This window comes from Arvicanthis niloticus, chromosome 28 (genome assembly GCF_011762505.2).
Source record: "Arvicanthis niloticus isolate mArvNil1 chromosome 28, mArvNil1.pat.X, whole genome shotgun sequence".
Classification (NCBI taxonomy): domain Eukaryota; kingdom Metazoa; phylum Chordata; class Mammalia; order Rodentia; family Muridae; genus Arvicanthis; species Arvicanthis niloticus.
In genome coordinates this window covers 16,444,990-16,460,432 of record NC_133436.1, presented here as the reverse complement: position 1 = coordinate 16,460,432, position 15,443 = coordinate 16,444,990, and the positions used below count along the sequence as shown (strand labels likewise).

The 15,443-nt window shown below is 44.8% G+C and overlaps 1 protein-coding gene across 2 annotated transcripts in view; it reads left to right on the top strand.

The window, feature by feature from the left end:
* The first annotated feature begins 2,618 nt into the window (after positions 1–2,618).
* The window catches only part of Ppp1r14c (protein phosphatase 1 regulatory inhibitor subunit 14C), a 92,427-nt gene continuing 79,602 nt past the window's right edge, over positions 2,619–15,443 (top strand). Inside the window, exon 1 of one of the 2 annotated variants that reach the window (XM_076926792.1) lies at positions 2,619–3,540. In XM_076926792.1, the coding sequence (XP_076782907.1) occupies positions 3,238–3,540 (303 nt within the window). In that variant the 5' untranslated portion in view covers positions 2,619–3,237. Of the gene's footprint in view, positions 3,625–15,443 lie in introns of both variants that reach the window. The other variant, XM_076926791.1, reaches the window with a different exon arrangement.

Sequence of the window (15,443 nt, the reverse complement as noted above, 5' to 3'; positions counted from 1 at the left end):
CATCTTATTACTGGCATTATTACTCTAGGTAAAAACAGTATGTTTAAGTTTGTGGCCTTAGGCTATAATCATAACATTCCCAAGGGAGATCACCAGGTATCGTGTAATTATGATGCTATCGAGTCATTAAAGAGTAAAGAAAATTTTATCTGAGCATAAACAATATAGCATTTGTTTCACTGGGAGGGCAAAGAAGGTCCAGAGCCACTTATTAAAAATTCTACCTAACTACAGACATACAGATCATATTCAGATAAAAAACTATTTAATTCCAGAAAACAAAACACCTTCACCCAAGTCAAATATCAAGGGGAAAGAAAAAAAAATCCAAAAGAAGAAGAAAAAAAAATCTCCTCCTTCTCTCTCTTTTTCTTTCTCTCTCTCTCTCTCTCTCTCTCTCTCTCTCTCTCTCTCTCTCTTTCTCTGTGTGTGTACATATATAATATGTATAATCTATAGAATAGAGATTTACAGCTCTCAGTTTTGCTGAGTTTACTATCAGTTTTGCCTTCTTTTGATATGGAGATCGGACCCAGGGCCTTGCCGATGTAAGGCAAGCACTCTCTAAGGCTGAAACCTGCAAGGTTAACTAGCCATCTTAGCAAAAAGGCCCCAGCCTGGAAAGAATTACTTTATTTCCATACATTTCACCATCGTCTTCGGAAATATACAAAGCCATATTTGAAGTGTCTGTAGAGACCTGGGTGTGGAGGTTTGTGTTTTCAAGTGTAGAATGAGGCTTTTGCTTGGAGAGATAGGACGGTAGAGTTCACTTCCAATGTCAGTTAAGTACTGGTTGGGAAAAAAATTGTGTTTATAGAGAGAGGGGGCACCGTGTTAGTTCAATTCCCACTTGTAAGTTGGAGAGACTCATTAGGGGATTGTAGGCTATGCAGAGAATTTACCTTCTTACTGAAGACTTTTCCACAAGGTCTGGAGAATGACATCGGTGCCTTCTGTCACATCTGAAGTCTCAAGTGAAAACTGAGTTTTAACCACAGAGGACAAAACATCCTATGCAGAAAGAATTGACTTAAGAATTCTTGAGAAAGAACTTGGTGAATTTTCATGATTTCTTTGAAGCCCTTCCCTGATGACTGACTTCATTGTCCCAAGTTTCAGAGCAGGGAGCGGGAATTTCCCACTCTTTGCCCCGCTTCAGGATCCCAACAGTCTTCAAAATAATTAGTATTTTAGGGTTTCAGCACCAGACCCAGACAGAAACCTTGTATAGTTTCTCCTTAGTCAGTAACATTTCAGTTATTTCTGTTCTGATTTTAAGCTTTGGTTAGTGCAGTTGGTTGAAGCTGGACCCGAGAACTTGGCAAGGAGCCAACTCTCTGGAGGGAGGTCAAGCTCACTGGGGTGGGGGTAGGGACACAGCTAAGTTCTGAGCTCCCTCCATATCCTCCTTGTGGACACTTTGATTTTGTGAAAAGGCTCGCCTCTTGACTATGGCTTCTGGGATTTAAGACAGTCAGACATACCCTACAAGGCAGTCAGGGATAGATGAAGAATACAATGGCCATTGTCCAGGGAATTTGTTTCCTTTCTCTCTGTTAGGTTCTAGGTTCAAAGGAAAATTCAACCTAATGCACTCCTGGTCTAGTCTTCTCCGGAGACGTGATCTATTAGTTTTGACTCCTTTCTGGTTGGAGGAATTCTAGGCCTACCTCAGTCACCATATTGTGTAAGACCCTCTATCCGATCTTTCATTGGTACATTTCCAGGACTGATAGTGTCTTCCCAATGAGCTGCTGGCGTGGAACTCTGGGAAAATCCCCTCACATTTTTGCTGGAAAACCCCACATCGGAAAAACAAAGACATCTGAGAACATGGGTAGAACTGAAGTGCCAGCGAGTGATGCAGGGCCCTACCTACTGGCTACTTCTTCGTGTTCCCATCTTCCAGTGGAGAATCCCGCCTAAACATTCTCTCTGCTGTAGAAAATGCTCAGAGGAAGCTCACTGGAAGCTTTCATTCCTCTGAGAACTTCAGTGAACCTTCAGCTTTTTTTTTTTTTTTCTTTTTTTTTTTTTCAACCTTAAATGTTGCTTACTTCTCTCTGAATGCCTTTGTGGTTTCTTTCCGTTGTCTGAACAGAAATGAGTTGTTACATACAACAAGAATATGTTAGTGTCTCCCTGTAATTTTATACACCACACACACACACACACACACTCACACACGCACACACTCCCTCCTTTCTGTTTATAATTCCCCATTCCACCTCTTAGCCCTAAACGTTATAATAAGCTCATTCATTCGTAATTCTACTTGGTTGCATGATGTTTTTCAAGTAAGCCAGTCAATGCAGCTGCCTTCCTGGGGGTGGGGGTGAGGGGGGAGAGGTTGTACAGAAAGGGCGCTGGGAGGAAAGCTGGCTGAGCTGGGAACACAACAAGACATTTTAAGTCCAGGAAAAGCTGAAACGCTCCAGGTCTCGATGGCTTTAGCCCCTCACCCTCTTGGCTGCTCAAGCCTTCAGTGTCCAGCTTAGGGTGAAACAGGCGCTTGGTAAGAGGAAAGAAAAACCAGTCTGGGAATGATTTCTCAGGCGCGTTGATTGCCTGATAGCACAAACATCGCCTCGTCAATTTTCTTCCCAATCCGACAGAGGAAGTGGCATCTGTGGTGGTCTAGGCGTGAATAGGGATGTGTGTTTGGAGCCGCGGGGTGGGGCCGAAGGAGAGGGGAGGAGACACTCCCAGCCATCCTGGGAGAGCCACGGCGAGAGGATCCCTCAGCTCGGTCATTTCCCACGACCTATACCCGGTGGGACAGAGCTGATCCAGACTGAGGGAGTCGACAGATTTCGTGCGCCCCAAGGTTGCTCAAGAAGCGCAGTTCGGGTCTGCGGGGCAAGAGATGAGGACGCCAGCGTAGGGAACCGACTGTCCCCTGCCACCCAGACGATCCACGACAGTCTCCTCCCGGGACTACACTCTCCCTCGCGGGTCTGTCCCCGGGCACAGATTCTCCACCTCGGACGACTTCCAAGCCCGGGGCGGTCTCTAGGGTTAGAGCACCGGGGTCCTTGGAGGCGTCTTTAAGGCTTTGGTCCCCGCCCTCAGCGCCCGCCCTCTTCCCTCCTCCCTCCGCGAGGATCCAGCGGCTAAGCGCGCGGAGCAGGTGCGGGCCATCGTATGAGGCTGCCAGGGCCGCGGTGGTAGCGGCGCCGGGCGCTCGCCCGCCCCATCTCCGGGCCACTCTCAGGCTCCGGTGCGCGCGGGGACATGTCGGTGGTGACTGGCGGCGGTGAGGCGGCCGGCGGGGCCGGCGGCGGTGGCGCGCGGGTCTTCTTCCAGAGTCCCCGCGGTGGCACCGGAGGCAGCCCAGGATCGAGCAGCGGCTCCGGCTCCTCAAGGGAGGACTCGGCGCCGGTGACCACGGTGGCCGCCGCCGGGCAAGTGCAACAGCAGCAGCGACGCCACCAGCAGGGAAAAGTGACAGTGAAATACGACCGTAAGGAGCTTCGGAAGCGGTTGGTGCTGGAAGAATGGATCGTGGAGCAGCTGGGTCAGCTGTACGGCTGCGAGGTACCTGGACACTGGCCGGGAGGGTCGGGACCTCTTCCGCCCCGCTGTGCCCACCCGAGAATTTTCCGTGGCTCTGGCTCCCAGGTGCGCGCTGCCCCAGCTCCTGGGGACCGAGCCCCGAGAGCGTGTCGCTGTGTGATCTCTCTCCCGGGGTGCCTTCTGGCGCCAGGGCGCCGCGTTTGGGACACCCGCTGCCTGGGTTCAGCTGCCTAGTGTCGGGAGAGCTGTAGGCTCCCTTGATGGCGTGGGAAGAGGGTTGGGTCCCAAGAAGCTCGATGATTTCTTCGGTGTTCCCGGAGCTTGTCTCCACAGCTCTAACTACACCCAGTGGGACTCGCCTTGGGTGGCTCGCTTTACCTGCGCCCTTGTAGAGCTTGGGGAGAGGAGAGCGCTTAGTGAGTGCCTGTGGCTAGGTAGATGAAAAAAGGATCTTAAAAAGCTCCTGGAGTGGGGGCATTCTGGGGATCTCAGACTCCCCCTTGGCTCCTTAAATTGTACACTATAACCGTGAGACCAGCGCTCCCTCTTTTTCAGCCACCTTCGACTCAAATCCTCAAGATTCTTCCTCAAGAGGCTCACGTAGGGCTTTGTTGTAGCTTCCTTTCCTTCCCAAGCGCTATTATTCCCACCTACCCAGCGCCCAGGAAAAGCCCCCAAGAGTGCCTAGGCAGGTGGGACACGCGGTACCCCTCAGATTTGCCTGCTCTGGGTGCCCAAGCTCCTCCACCCCCCTCCCCCACCCCCAGCCCCAAAAGCACACGGTTCCCTACAGTTCAGGAACTGAAGTTATGCACAGGTCTGACACACATACATTTGATGGAGGGAGAAAAATAACCACGGCCAAATGATTTCCTGAGAGTCTTTAAAAACAAAGGTTCTCAATGAAGTGTTCTATTTTGGTTAGTAGAGAATAGTTTGGAAGGATGTTAGTGTGGAGAAGATTAAAAATTAAGAATGTGGTTTCCAAGTTAAAGCTGGATTTGTGTTCTTGCAACTATTGGGCTTGGGGGGGGGGAGGGGAGGAGAAAGATGAACTCGCTGGCTTTACCAATCCATGTAGCTAGCTATCCTATCGTCACACATTTTATGGCCTATTGTGAATATATATTTTCTTTAGCATTCATATTGCAGAGGGCAACAGTATTCTCCATGCCGACTATCGATGAATGATTGTGATAAAATGAAGCTTGATTGTATAAGCAATAAGCTTGCAAAAATATTGTTTTTCTGGTATAGCTCTCACAAAATGCCCACTTAGTTGCATAAGTAAAAATTGGTAAAATTGAACATGGTCGTGGGGTTTGCTTTTTTTTTTTTTTTTTTTTTTTAAAGGAAGATGTTGGAACTCTTTAAAGAAACAATGTCTTTGATTCACATGAAATTCTTGCTGGCCATGCCTCTATAGAATATAATTAATTTTATTTTATTTCCTGTTGGCTTTAATAGTCCATTTTGGGTTTGAGAAGGTTTGAGTTACTAGAGAAACTATTGTTGACATTAACAATGCTTTATTAGATGTACCCTGGGAAACCAGCAAGAGCCCTACCTGCTTAGCCTGACAACTTATGTATTTTACATAATCTGTAGAGTAATTGGTTGTGGGGGTTGGGAGTGGAACTTTGAATGTTCCCTACATTGAGCATGTAGTTTAGATCCACATTTCAAAGGGCAAATATGACCTTGAATCTTTTCCTTGTGTCTTTTTCCCCCCTTGGGCTTTTAGCCTTTGACCATAACAAACAACTGGAGTGTTTGAATGGAGCTTTTGTGGTGAAATTATATAAGATGTTCTGCATACATTGCAGTGTGTCAATATTCCCCTTCTACTCTGTGAGGCAGGGGAGTGTTAGCCATTAGCACTGTACTGATGACAATTCTGCTGACTAATAAAGAACCAGGTGGAGTACTAGACACCCATACACAGTCTCTTCACATTTGTTTTTCCACTGGTAGATAGATAATTTGGTAGCAAAACCTATTCAGATATATTATCATCATAAGTTGGCTATGGAGGACCATGAGACTCAAGACGAGGTTGTTACTCTATCTAGGGTGTTCTCAAAACCCACCTCCACCCAACCTAAGAGAGAGGACTTCTGCCCCTAGACCAAGCAGAGAGGGGGCACCTAGAACCCCTTTTGACTGGTGATCTAAATTCTTGTTTAGGCTGCAAATAAAAATTAAAAATATCTTTCTGAGTTCCCTGAGGGATAAACCTGACTGCATAGGGGTTGATGTCAAAAGTATTCCTTCTCCAGAAAAAAAGACATCGGGATGGGTATGGCCCTCATGCCTCACTGAACAACGACAGGAGGACCGGAGCCATTACAAGGTCCCCTTTAATTACTGGAGGTCAGGCCTCTATCCCTGCCTTTGAAAGATTATAATTGTCACCGCCCTTCTATACTTGGAGAAGGGAGGAGATGTCAGGGACAGCCCTGCTTATACACTGAAGGCCTGAAATCAGCAATAGGCCTAAGTCAGCCTGCTAACCCAAAGCCTTGGTATCTGTGGAAAAACACTGAAACTGATAGCTATAAGATATTGTAAACAGGCAGCTTTGGTGAAATTTACCAGCCTGCATAAGAACAAATAGTCATAGGTCTTGTGGATAGCCATAGACCTTGGGTAGCCCTGGTGGATAGTGCCAACTTAGATAAGGACAAGTGAATCATAGGCAGAGTCATAGTGACCCGTTCCCTGAACCTTCACCTAGCCGATACCCTGTTCTGGAAGATATCTGTACTCCCCCTGAACACCTACGCTCCTGCGTCATCCCCTTCCCCACATCCTGTCTTTATGTGTTTATAACTCCTGTGTGAAAAATTATAATCAATGACTTGATCAGACTATGGACAAGCCTCTCGTTCTTTGTGTCCCCTGTCCTCCAGTTCTCTCTTCCAGGTCTTCTGATCCCAGTTCAATGGCCCCTGGGACTGGGACAGGTAGCTTCTGTCTCTTCTGAGTACCTTTTCTTGTTCACCACTTCAAGTATTACCAGCCTTTGGTTTGTGAATGAGAAGGGCTTACCCTGCCATATAGTTTTGGACCTTAAAAATATGAAGGCCAGGAAGTATGCTTTTAATATTTAAAATTGGAAATTGGTTCTATCTTTCAAATGTTTATCAACACAGCAAGCCAACTGGCTAGATGTCAAACTTCATACCAGTGGGAGATCTGTGCTATCTGCTGAGTTGGGGGTTGTAAAGAACATGTACTTAATTTTAGAAGGACTTGTACCAGACAGATCATCAGTCAGATGAGTTGTCCTGAGGATGGAAAATAATTTTCTTTTTCAAGGAAAAAACATTTAATGTTGGGAAGGGGAAAGAAGAAATACATAGACCTGGTTGAGGTTTTTACATAGAAATTTGCAAGACCCAGTCAATTTTGTTTGGAGAATAATAGAGTGGCCATTTGAAGAGCCCTGGTTCCATCTTCAGTGCTTTTAGGCACTTGGCATGTACCAATTCATTTCCTATTCACACCAGTTCATTTCCCATTCACACCAATTCTTTTCCTATACATACCAATTCATTTCTTTTTCATACCAATTTACTTCCTATTCACACCAGATCATTTCCTATTCACACCAATCCATTTCCTATTCATACCAATTCATTTCCTATACCACCAATTCATTTCTTATAACACAATTCATTTCCTTCATACCAATTCATTTCCTATTCACACCAATTCATTTCCTATTCACTCCAATTTATTTCCTATGCACACCAATTCATTTCCCACTCACAGCACTTCTAAGATGAGAGGCCTCTTGCTGTCACTGTTTTACAAATAAGGAAACAATCTCAGAAAAGATCAGGAGGCTTGACCAAGCTCACAAAAGTGGGAGTGGCTTGGGGTGAGAGGTGTGGATTCAAGTAGTATGATTCTAGGACCAACATGTAATTACTGGGCACACCTGTAACTCTGTATGGAGCAAAGGAGTCACATAGGTTATGTCTCAATATTAAAAAGTATGTATTAAGCTGATATATATGTGCCTCTAAATGCGCTCCACCTATCTGCTCTGGTAACTGTGTCCCTATAATGAATTGCGAGGCTAAGTGCGAGTTTTGAGTTCTCACATGTTCCAGAGCTCCGAGCTGGAAAGAACTTGAGAGAATCTTCCCCAGGTCTGAATATCTTTTCTTTTGTTGCCCACATTGGCACAGTCCTACCTGGCCATACGCATTTAACCACATGTACTGCCAAACTTTTTGTCCAACATGTAGGTTCTGGGGCTCAGACTTCCCAGCAAGTGCCTTAACCCACTGAGCCATCCCACCAACCCATGTCCAGGCTTTGTACGTATCTTGTTTTGTTTTTATGCCCATGTCACTGAATCACGCCCATCTAGAAGGAACTTGTTCATGCTCTGGAAGCTTCATGACAATCAATGAAGAAATTCTGGTCACGTGAAACATCAGCTAAAACCAGTTGGAGCCTCATTTGGTTCCAGAAAGACTTCACACAAGCAACATGGCAGGAGTGGAGCCCAGGGGTATGGCCCTCTTACTCAGTCCAAGGGTCTTTTGAAGTCACAGATAAATGTTTCTCTCTCTCTCTCTCTCTCTCTCTCTCTCTCTCTCTCTCTCTCTCTCTCTCTCTTTCTCCACCTCCCCCTGTCTTTAATCTTGTGGAAAAGCTTGCACAGTGAAATTTTGAGCTAGGAATTTGATTGTAACGAAACTGTTAGGTTAAATCTGGATCCATATGTAAGGAATTCTGTTTTAAGGCATCTCTGTATCTCTCAAACTGCTTTTAAGAACATTTGAAATCTGGCATGCTGTCTTCCGTGACAAGGGGTGCAAGATGGTTTACTGGGTAAATCATGTCATTTTCTTCCAATCTTGCCCCACCTTAAGGTAACATCTGTATTTCTAGTTTTGCAGTTCTTTTCGCTTTAGAAGTTAAGATCTGTTGCTAAGCACATATGGTTGCAATGACAAGGTATGCTAGCCTTGAACATTCTCATTGGTTGGCTTGACCTTTACTTTTGAAGCCCTTTTGCTTTTTAAAAGTGGGTCCTCTAAATTATTGGCCCCTCCAACGCTGTTGCTCCAGGCAAGTGCAGCCATATCTGCTTTCTACCTGGGCATCTGGGATTTGAAATCGGGTCTTTGTGCTTGCTGAGAAAGTGGTCTTATTCACTGAGCCAACTCCTCAACTGCCAAGTCTTTATTATTCGAGTTGTCTGACTGACCTGTGATTATTAGTAGTTCAAGATCATACTATTATTTTTACTTAATTTATTATTACTATGAATGTGTGTGTGTGTGTGAGAGAGAGAGAGAGAAAGAGAGAGAGAGAGAGAGAGAGAGAGAGAGAGAGAGAGAGAGAGAGAGGAAACAGGTATATTTGAGCCATGACACCCACATGAAGATCAGTGGACACTTTGCAGGAGTCAGTTTTCTCTTTCCACCATGGGATCTGGGAATTAAACTCAGGGAGTCATGCTTGTACCACAAGCCCTTTTACCCAATGAGCCATCTTGCTGGCTCCATCCTGTTATTTAATTAAAAAATACTATAACAACACAGGCATATTAAATGTACAAATCAGCATGTTTCACTGTAGCCTTCCTGTATCTGCATAGATCGTGTCTTACGGCTGTGTGTGGCCTGCAAGGCATAGATCTGCCAGTGGATTAGATCTTATGCTCAAATGAGGCTTGTCATTTTCAGTGTTAGTCCTCATTTTGTGCATACAACCCTGCTCACCAACATCAAATTAGCCTGCCTTGTTTCACCTTTGGCATCTTAGCTGGAAGACAAAGCTGTTCTTTAGAGTTCAGCTTGTGGAGCAGTTGGGGAATCCTCATTTCTCCGGGTATTAAGGAATGGGCTTTATTATTGTTCTTTTAATCCTCATGAACACAACCTACATAGAGTACTAAGATGTGAGAGTCTCTGCAACCTTCATAGGCAGCAGAGAGATGGACCAAGGGAGGCAAGAAGGCAGTTTGGCCCAACATGACTCAGTAGCCGGTGGTGGTTCAAACTTTGGGAGTCTGACTCCAGGTGGTTTATTTAAGGTGTATTTAAGCACAGCACAACTTGGTGAAAATTATTCTGATGATGACTGACTAAATCTTGAGCACCTAACAAAGCACATAAAATCTCCTTGAGGAACAAAGTAAGCTAAATACAAGTCAGATGTGACTGCATCAAAACTCTTTGTAAAGCCCATAAAAATAGGCTCTATAGACTGGGAAAGGCAGGTTTACAATTCGCTGAGAAAAACAAACTTATGAGAAGGGTCTGGAGAAGGGTATGGTGTTGGCTCTAGCTACACAGGTATCGCACAGGTGGTCAGGCTAATACACATGTCTGCTTCTTGAGGAAGTTCAATTCAACAACATGGCTGCTCTAGCAAGGGATCACATCCAAAGATTTTCTAGGTCTCTGTGGTCTGACTTGAACACAGACATGCTCTGAATTACAGTATAATCTGGATGAAATACAGACACACCCTTAGTACATGTCTTTAATCCCTAACAATGAATGTAAGGTTAGTTTGTAGAAGGAGCAACCGTGTTTGAAAGTGACATCTAATTGAGGGGCAGACAAAGTGACGAATCAGAGAAAGATTTGACAGAATGAGACAAAGAAGAGAGATAGGATATACCTAACTCACACAAAAACAGTACAGGGAAGAATGGCTACTTAAAAGCAGAAAGGAGAGAGAGAGAGAGAGAGAGAGAGAGAGAGAGAGAGAGAGAGAGAGACGGAGGTGATATGTAGTGTGTCTTTGTGTGTGTCTTTGTGTGTGCATGTGTATGGGGGGGCAGTTTTACTGGGACAGTTTCACAGAAACAGATTACAGAGAGAAACTAGACACGGGTAAAGGTAGAACCAGAATGATCCAGAGAATGAGAAGGAGCCATAAGATTAGAACATATTGCCAAAGTTAATATAAAGCCACCAGAGCAATTCAGTCAGAAGCTGAGGGAAGCCAGATTGAATCAGTCAGCTTGGATGATTAGATTATGCATAGGCTAGTAGTTTCTAGGCCTAGGCCTAGGGATAATTAGAACAGAGAAGAAAATGCTCTGGGCTCAGTGCAAGCCGTGTGTTCATACAGCTTGGGTGTGGCTCTCATCACTTCATCTGAGGAAATAAAAGCAGCATTTACATCGGCTCCAACCTTCTCTGTGGAACACAAGTTTTCCATTCCTCCCCTTAAAGGAGCAATCCTGTATCCCTCAACACTGTGGGCTTCACAGTCCAGGTTCCCCTAGTGCAGTGATTCTCAACCTCCTTAATGCTGCAACCTTTTAATACATTCCCTTGTGTTGTGGTGACTTCAACCACAAATTTATTTTTTTCCTGCTATTTTATAACTGTAACTTTACTACTGCTACGAATCAATCATATTGTAAATATCTAATATGTGGGATACCAGTTATGTAACCCCTGCAAAAAGGCCATTTAGGGTCACAACCCACAGTTTGAGAACTGCTGCCTTAGTGTGTGATTGTGATCACAAAGACCTCCAAACCCCCTATACTAAGAGAAAATTAAACAGACAAGGAAGCAAAGCAAAACAAAACACTGTAGATAAAAGAATTCTGAATCGCCAGAGTAAGTAACAAAAACTACACTTAGCCTCATGTGATAGTTAATATTGTCAGTCTGCAAAGATTTATAATTTTCCAAGAGACAAACTCATGGGAGTGTCTGTGAGGGTGTTTCCAGAGAGATTTAACTGATGATGGGAAGGCTCAATCTGAACCTGGGCATCTGGGGTCCTGGGCTGAATAAAAAAAAAAAAAAAAAAAAAGCAGAAAGCAAGAGGAATATCAGTATTCATCTTCCTCTACTTCCTAACTAGAGAAGCTCTGAGACCAGTCACTTCATATCCTTTGCACTATGCCCGTCTCTCCATAATGAACTGTGCATCCTCAATCTGTGGACCCAAATAAGCCCTTTTCCTTAAGTTGCTTTTAGTTGAGTATTTTGTGTAGCATCTAGTTTTTCCTATCCTGCTCTAAGCTCTGGGAGGACTGTACTGCCAGCTCCCACCCAGATTCCCTTGGGTTCATAGATAGAAAAACAATACACACACACACACACACACACACACACACACACACACAGAGAGAGAGAGAGGGAGAGAGAGAGAGAGAGAGAGAGAGAGAGAGAGAGAGGCAGACAGACACACACAGACAGAGAGAGTAGGTAGACAGACAGACACACACACACACAGAGACAGACACACACACACACACACACAGAGCGAGACAGACAGACAGACAGACACACACACACACACACACACAAACACACACACCAATTAATTTTAAAATGGCTTTGCTACCTCAGTGACTGGGCACTCCTAAATATCCCCTGCTACCCCAGACAAAATCAAATACAATGACCATTGGCCACTCCAATCAAAAACTCTCATGACTGGTTGGCTTTATCTCCTGCCACTATTGCCTGCTCCTTCTTCCCCAATCCTCTTGGTTCCCCCTGAGTCTTCCTGAGCAACTGTAAGTGTCCTGCCCCATCCTCAGTCATTGGTTCCTGGTATCTTCATTGATCAGTCAAGAGCCAATTGGGGAACAGGACCTTAGCATCAGAACCACCCTCTACAATTTTGTGCCAGTAATGGGAAATGTAACTATCACACCTCCCTTTGGAGGTGTGAGAAATGGGTAGACCTGAAGTTAGGAGTGTGCTCAGTAGCTGGATTAATTTGCCTTTATACTGCCATACCTCGTTTAACAAGTATATGAGAGTAGACAGCTTCTTTGATCTCTTGAGCCTCCCGGCCCCTCCCCCCCCCCAGCCTCTGTGTTGTAGTGATCATCCTTATGGGAGGCCTGGCTGGCAAAGCATCCAGCAGAGTATGTGGAATATAGTTGATATGTGGTTATGGTTGTGGTTGTTGTTGTCTTTATAAATGGCCACTACCTGTGGGTAGTCTCTGTGAATATGGGAAAAGAGGAGTCAGAGGCAAGAAACAAGGGTCTCTTTAAATTAAGTGCTGAGCTCTGGGGAAGCATGTAGAGTCTACAAGGGTTGTATGTGTTTGAACTTGAACATAAGTAAGTTCCAGGACCTTCTAGAAATTAAATGTTTTAGTGCATTTAACTATTTGAAGAGAAGGACCAAGTCAATCTTTATTTATTTTTTTGTCCCTAATAGGGCATACTCCATTAACTTTTAAGGATTTCTTGAGATGAAGGAGAAAGTACTAGAAAATGTTTTCAAAGTCATGGTGTTTTAGTATCAAAATTCGTTCACAATGTTTCTTTATGGTAGATGCATTTAGAAAAAAAGGAATCCATCTATCATTTAATAACTGTAGCTCATATCTTGTATTCTTACTGTTATATTTTGTCATTGGTGAAAACCAAAACCAACCAACCAAACAACCAAACAAACAACAACAAAAAAGTGTATTTCCTGGCTCCAAACTTTCAAGGAGGTGGCAGTATCTGCTAATGGTCTTGCGCATTTAAATTGAGGGACTTCATTAGGAAAGCCAACCTGTCATGGGTCTCCAGATGCTCTCAGGTGACCCTGCCATGTTTCCCCATCAGACCTCTCTCTGATGGTGTATTTGCTTCTGGTGTCTCTATCCTCCATAGCTCACAACCTAGTCTGGCCCTGGAGTGGGAGAAGTGAGGGCTAAATTGTTTCAATTTTTATTTTCTGTGCTTTCTCTGCATGGTTTCATTGTATCCCCTTGTCTCTTGTTTCCTGTCCTTAGGTATTTAAAACTTTAACATCATTTTAAGTCTTTCATTATGTCCTCGTTTCTCAACTGGTGACTTCTTAGTTCGTGTCTCAGGAGGCTGCTCCAGGCACATCTCAGCACTGAGTATGCTCCATGTCTGTATTGTCAACCTTTCTCCATCTGAACTTTCGATCTAACAAGTCCTTAAGTTGAAATCTTTTCTCCTTTGTTTAAAGTAGCAATCACCATTCTCTACTAGACATAGGCTTCTCCTTTTCTGCCATGTATCCCAGCTACCATCCTATCTTTCTCTATCCCTTTCTCTTTTTTCCAGGTCTTTTTCTATGCATGACACATATGTCTTTCAGCCATTGTAATCTGATGTCAGCTTCCAGCATGGCTGTCCTAAGGGCCATCTTGGGTCTCAGTCCAGCTGATTTACATAGAGCTCACTTTGTTTTGGCGGCTAATCAGTTCCTTCTGAAGTTCTCTCTTGTCCATGAGCATCTTAAGCCAGGACTGATCCTCTTTTACATCCTCCTGCCCTCATGACTTTCCATTTGCAGATCCTTTTTGAGTATTTTCTCCAGGTCTGCCTCTGCAATGGCACTTGTATGCCTTTCTCCATCCCACAACCACCTCCTTCCCAGCATCTTCATTTGTATACAGTCTTTCTGGGTGATATCACCCTCCCTACTGGTACTGTCAGTTGATGTCCATCTGTTGTCACATCAAATTCTGTCTTTTTAGCCTGAATCCCAGGCATCTTCCAGGCACTTTGAAATGGACATCTTCCCTAGATGCTCAAAGGAGGCTCATGTCCAGCTGTCTGTGAGGAAGTTTCTTAGTTTCCTCTCAGATCTGCTCAGTCTTCCTCAGTTCCCTTCATGTTCATAGTTGTTCCAGGAAAATACCATGTGAGATCCTTGTCTCTCGTCCCTCCCTACCTGGGCACACCCAGGAGTCCTGAAGTCTTGTTGTTGCATGTTCCTTAGATTGTTGGCATCTGGTTCTCAATTTTTCCAGCTACTGCTGCTGTCTAGCACCTTCACATTTGTCACTTGCTTTACAGCAAGGGCCACTCGTTTTCTCTAAATTACCAGTCCCACTGCAACCATCAGCACCCCTCACCACAGCTATTTCTGTTACTACTGCTACCACCACTAATTCAGGACTCAGGTGGCTCACGTCTTTCATTTCTCAGCTCTCTCAATAAGTCTATGAATTGTGTGCGTGTGCACTTGTATGTGTGTGTGCATGTGTATATGTGTGTGCAACCATGTGTGTGCATATGTGTGCCTATGCGTTTGTGCATGCGTGAGTGTGTGTGTGTGTGTGTGTGTGTGTTGGGAGGAGTACCGTCTTCATTCTTCATTTTATAGGGAAGAAATTGAGATCAGAGGTGTCATTTGCCCTTGCTCAAAGTTATACTAATTCCCAAGTCACATAGCCAGGATGCTGCCATTGGTTATGAAATCTGCATGTATGAAGTTCTTGCTTTATTTACCATCCCTGAAGAGGAAACCAAGAGGCCAAGGTTCAGAGTGCTTGAGCCACAGGCCCTGGTCAGAGGCCATACACTGTGGTCTTTGGCTTCCTTTATCTTCATCTCCAGCCCTCCACCTCTCCATCCTGGTGCTTCAGGAAAGCTTGATTGTTTTCTAGAATCTCAGTTGAACTTGTCTCCCTCTCTCCCCTGGTGTTTTAGGCTAGGGTGCTCACACCTAACATGGCGATCCAGGGTGTGAAGGTCTCCCCTATTAATTTCCCTGGAGTTGTCCCCTTCCTGCTCCACACCTGACTGTTCTTCTCTATACAGGTCAGCATGGGTTCCCTTGATCAGAATCACATGTCCCCACTTTCCTCCTGTTACATGTTGCTTTTGCCTTGTTTCAAGTTGACACCAGAGATTTCTCCTCTGGGAAGCCACTGTACTCCATTTTCCCAGCAGGGTGACTCACAGGCCTTTCTAGACTGTACTTTCTACTATCCTGTCTCCTGCCCCTGCCATACTTGTGAAGGTGGACTCTTGCCTTGTTTGTGGCTCTGGTCACTCACTCTCCTGGCTGCTCCTGGGTGTCCCTGCTATGGACTGACTGTGTTTCCTTGCCACTAATTCCTAGGGTGACATTTTAGCTTCTAAAATGACGGTATTTGGACAAGGAGCTTTGGGGAGATGACTGTGTTACAAAAGGCCAGGAGTACAGCCC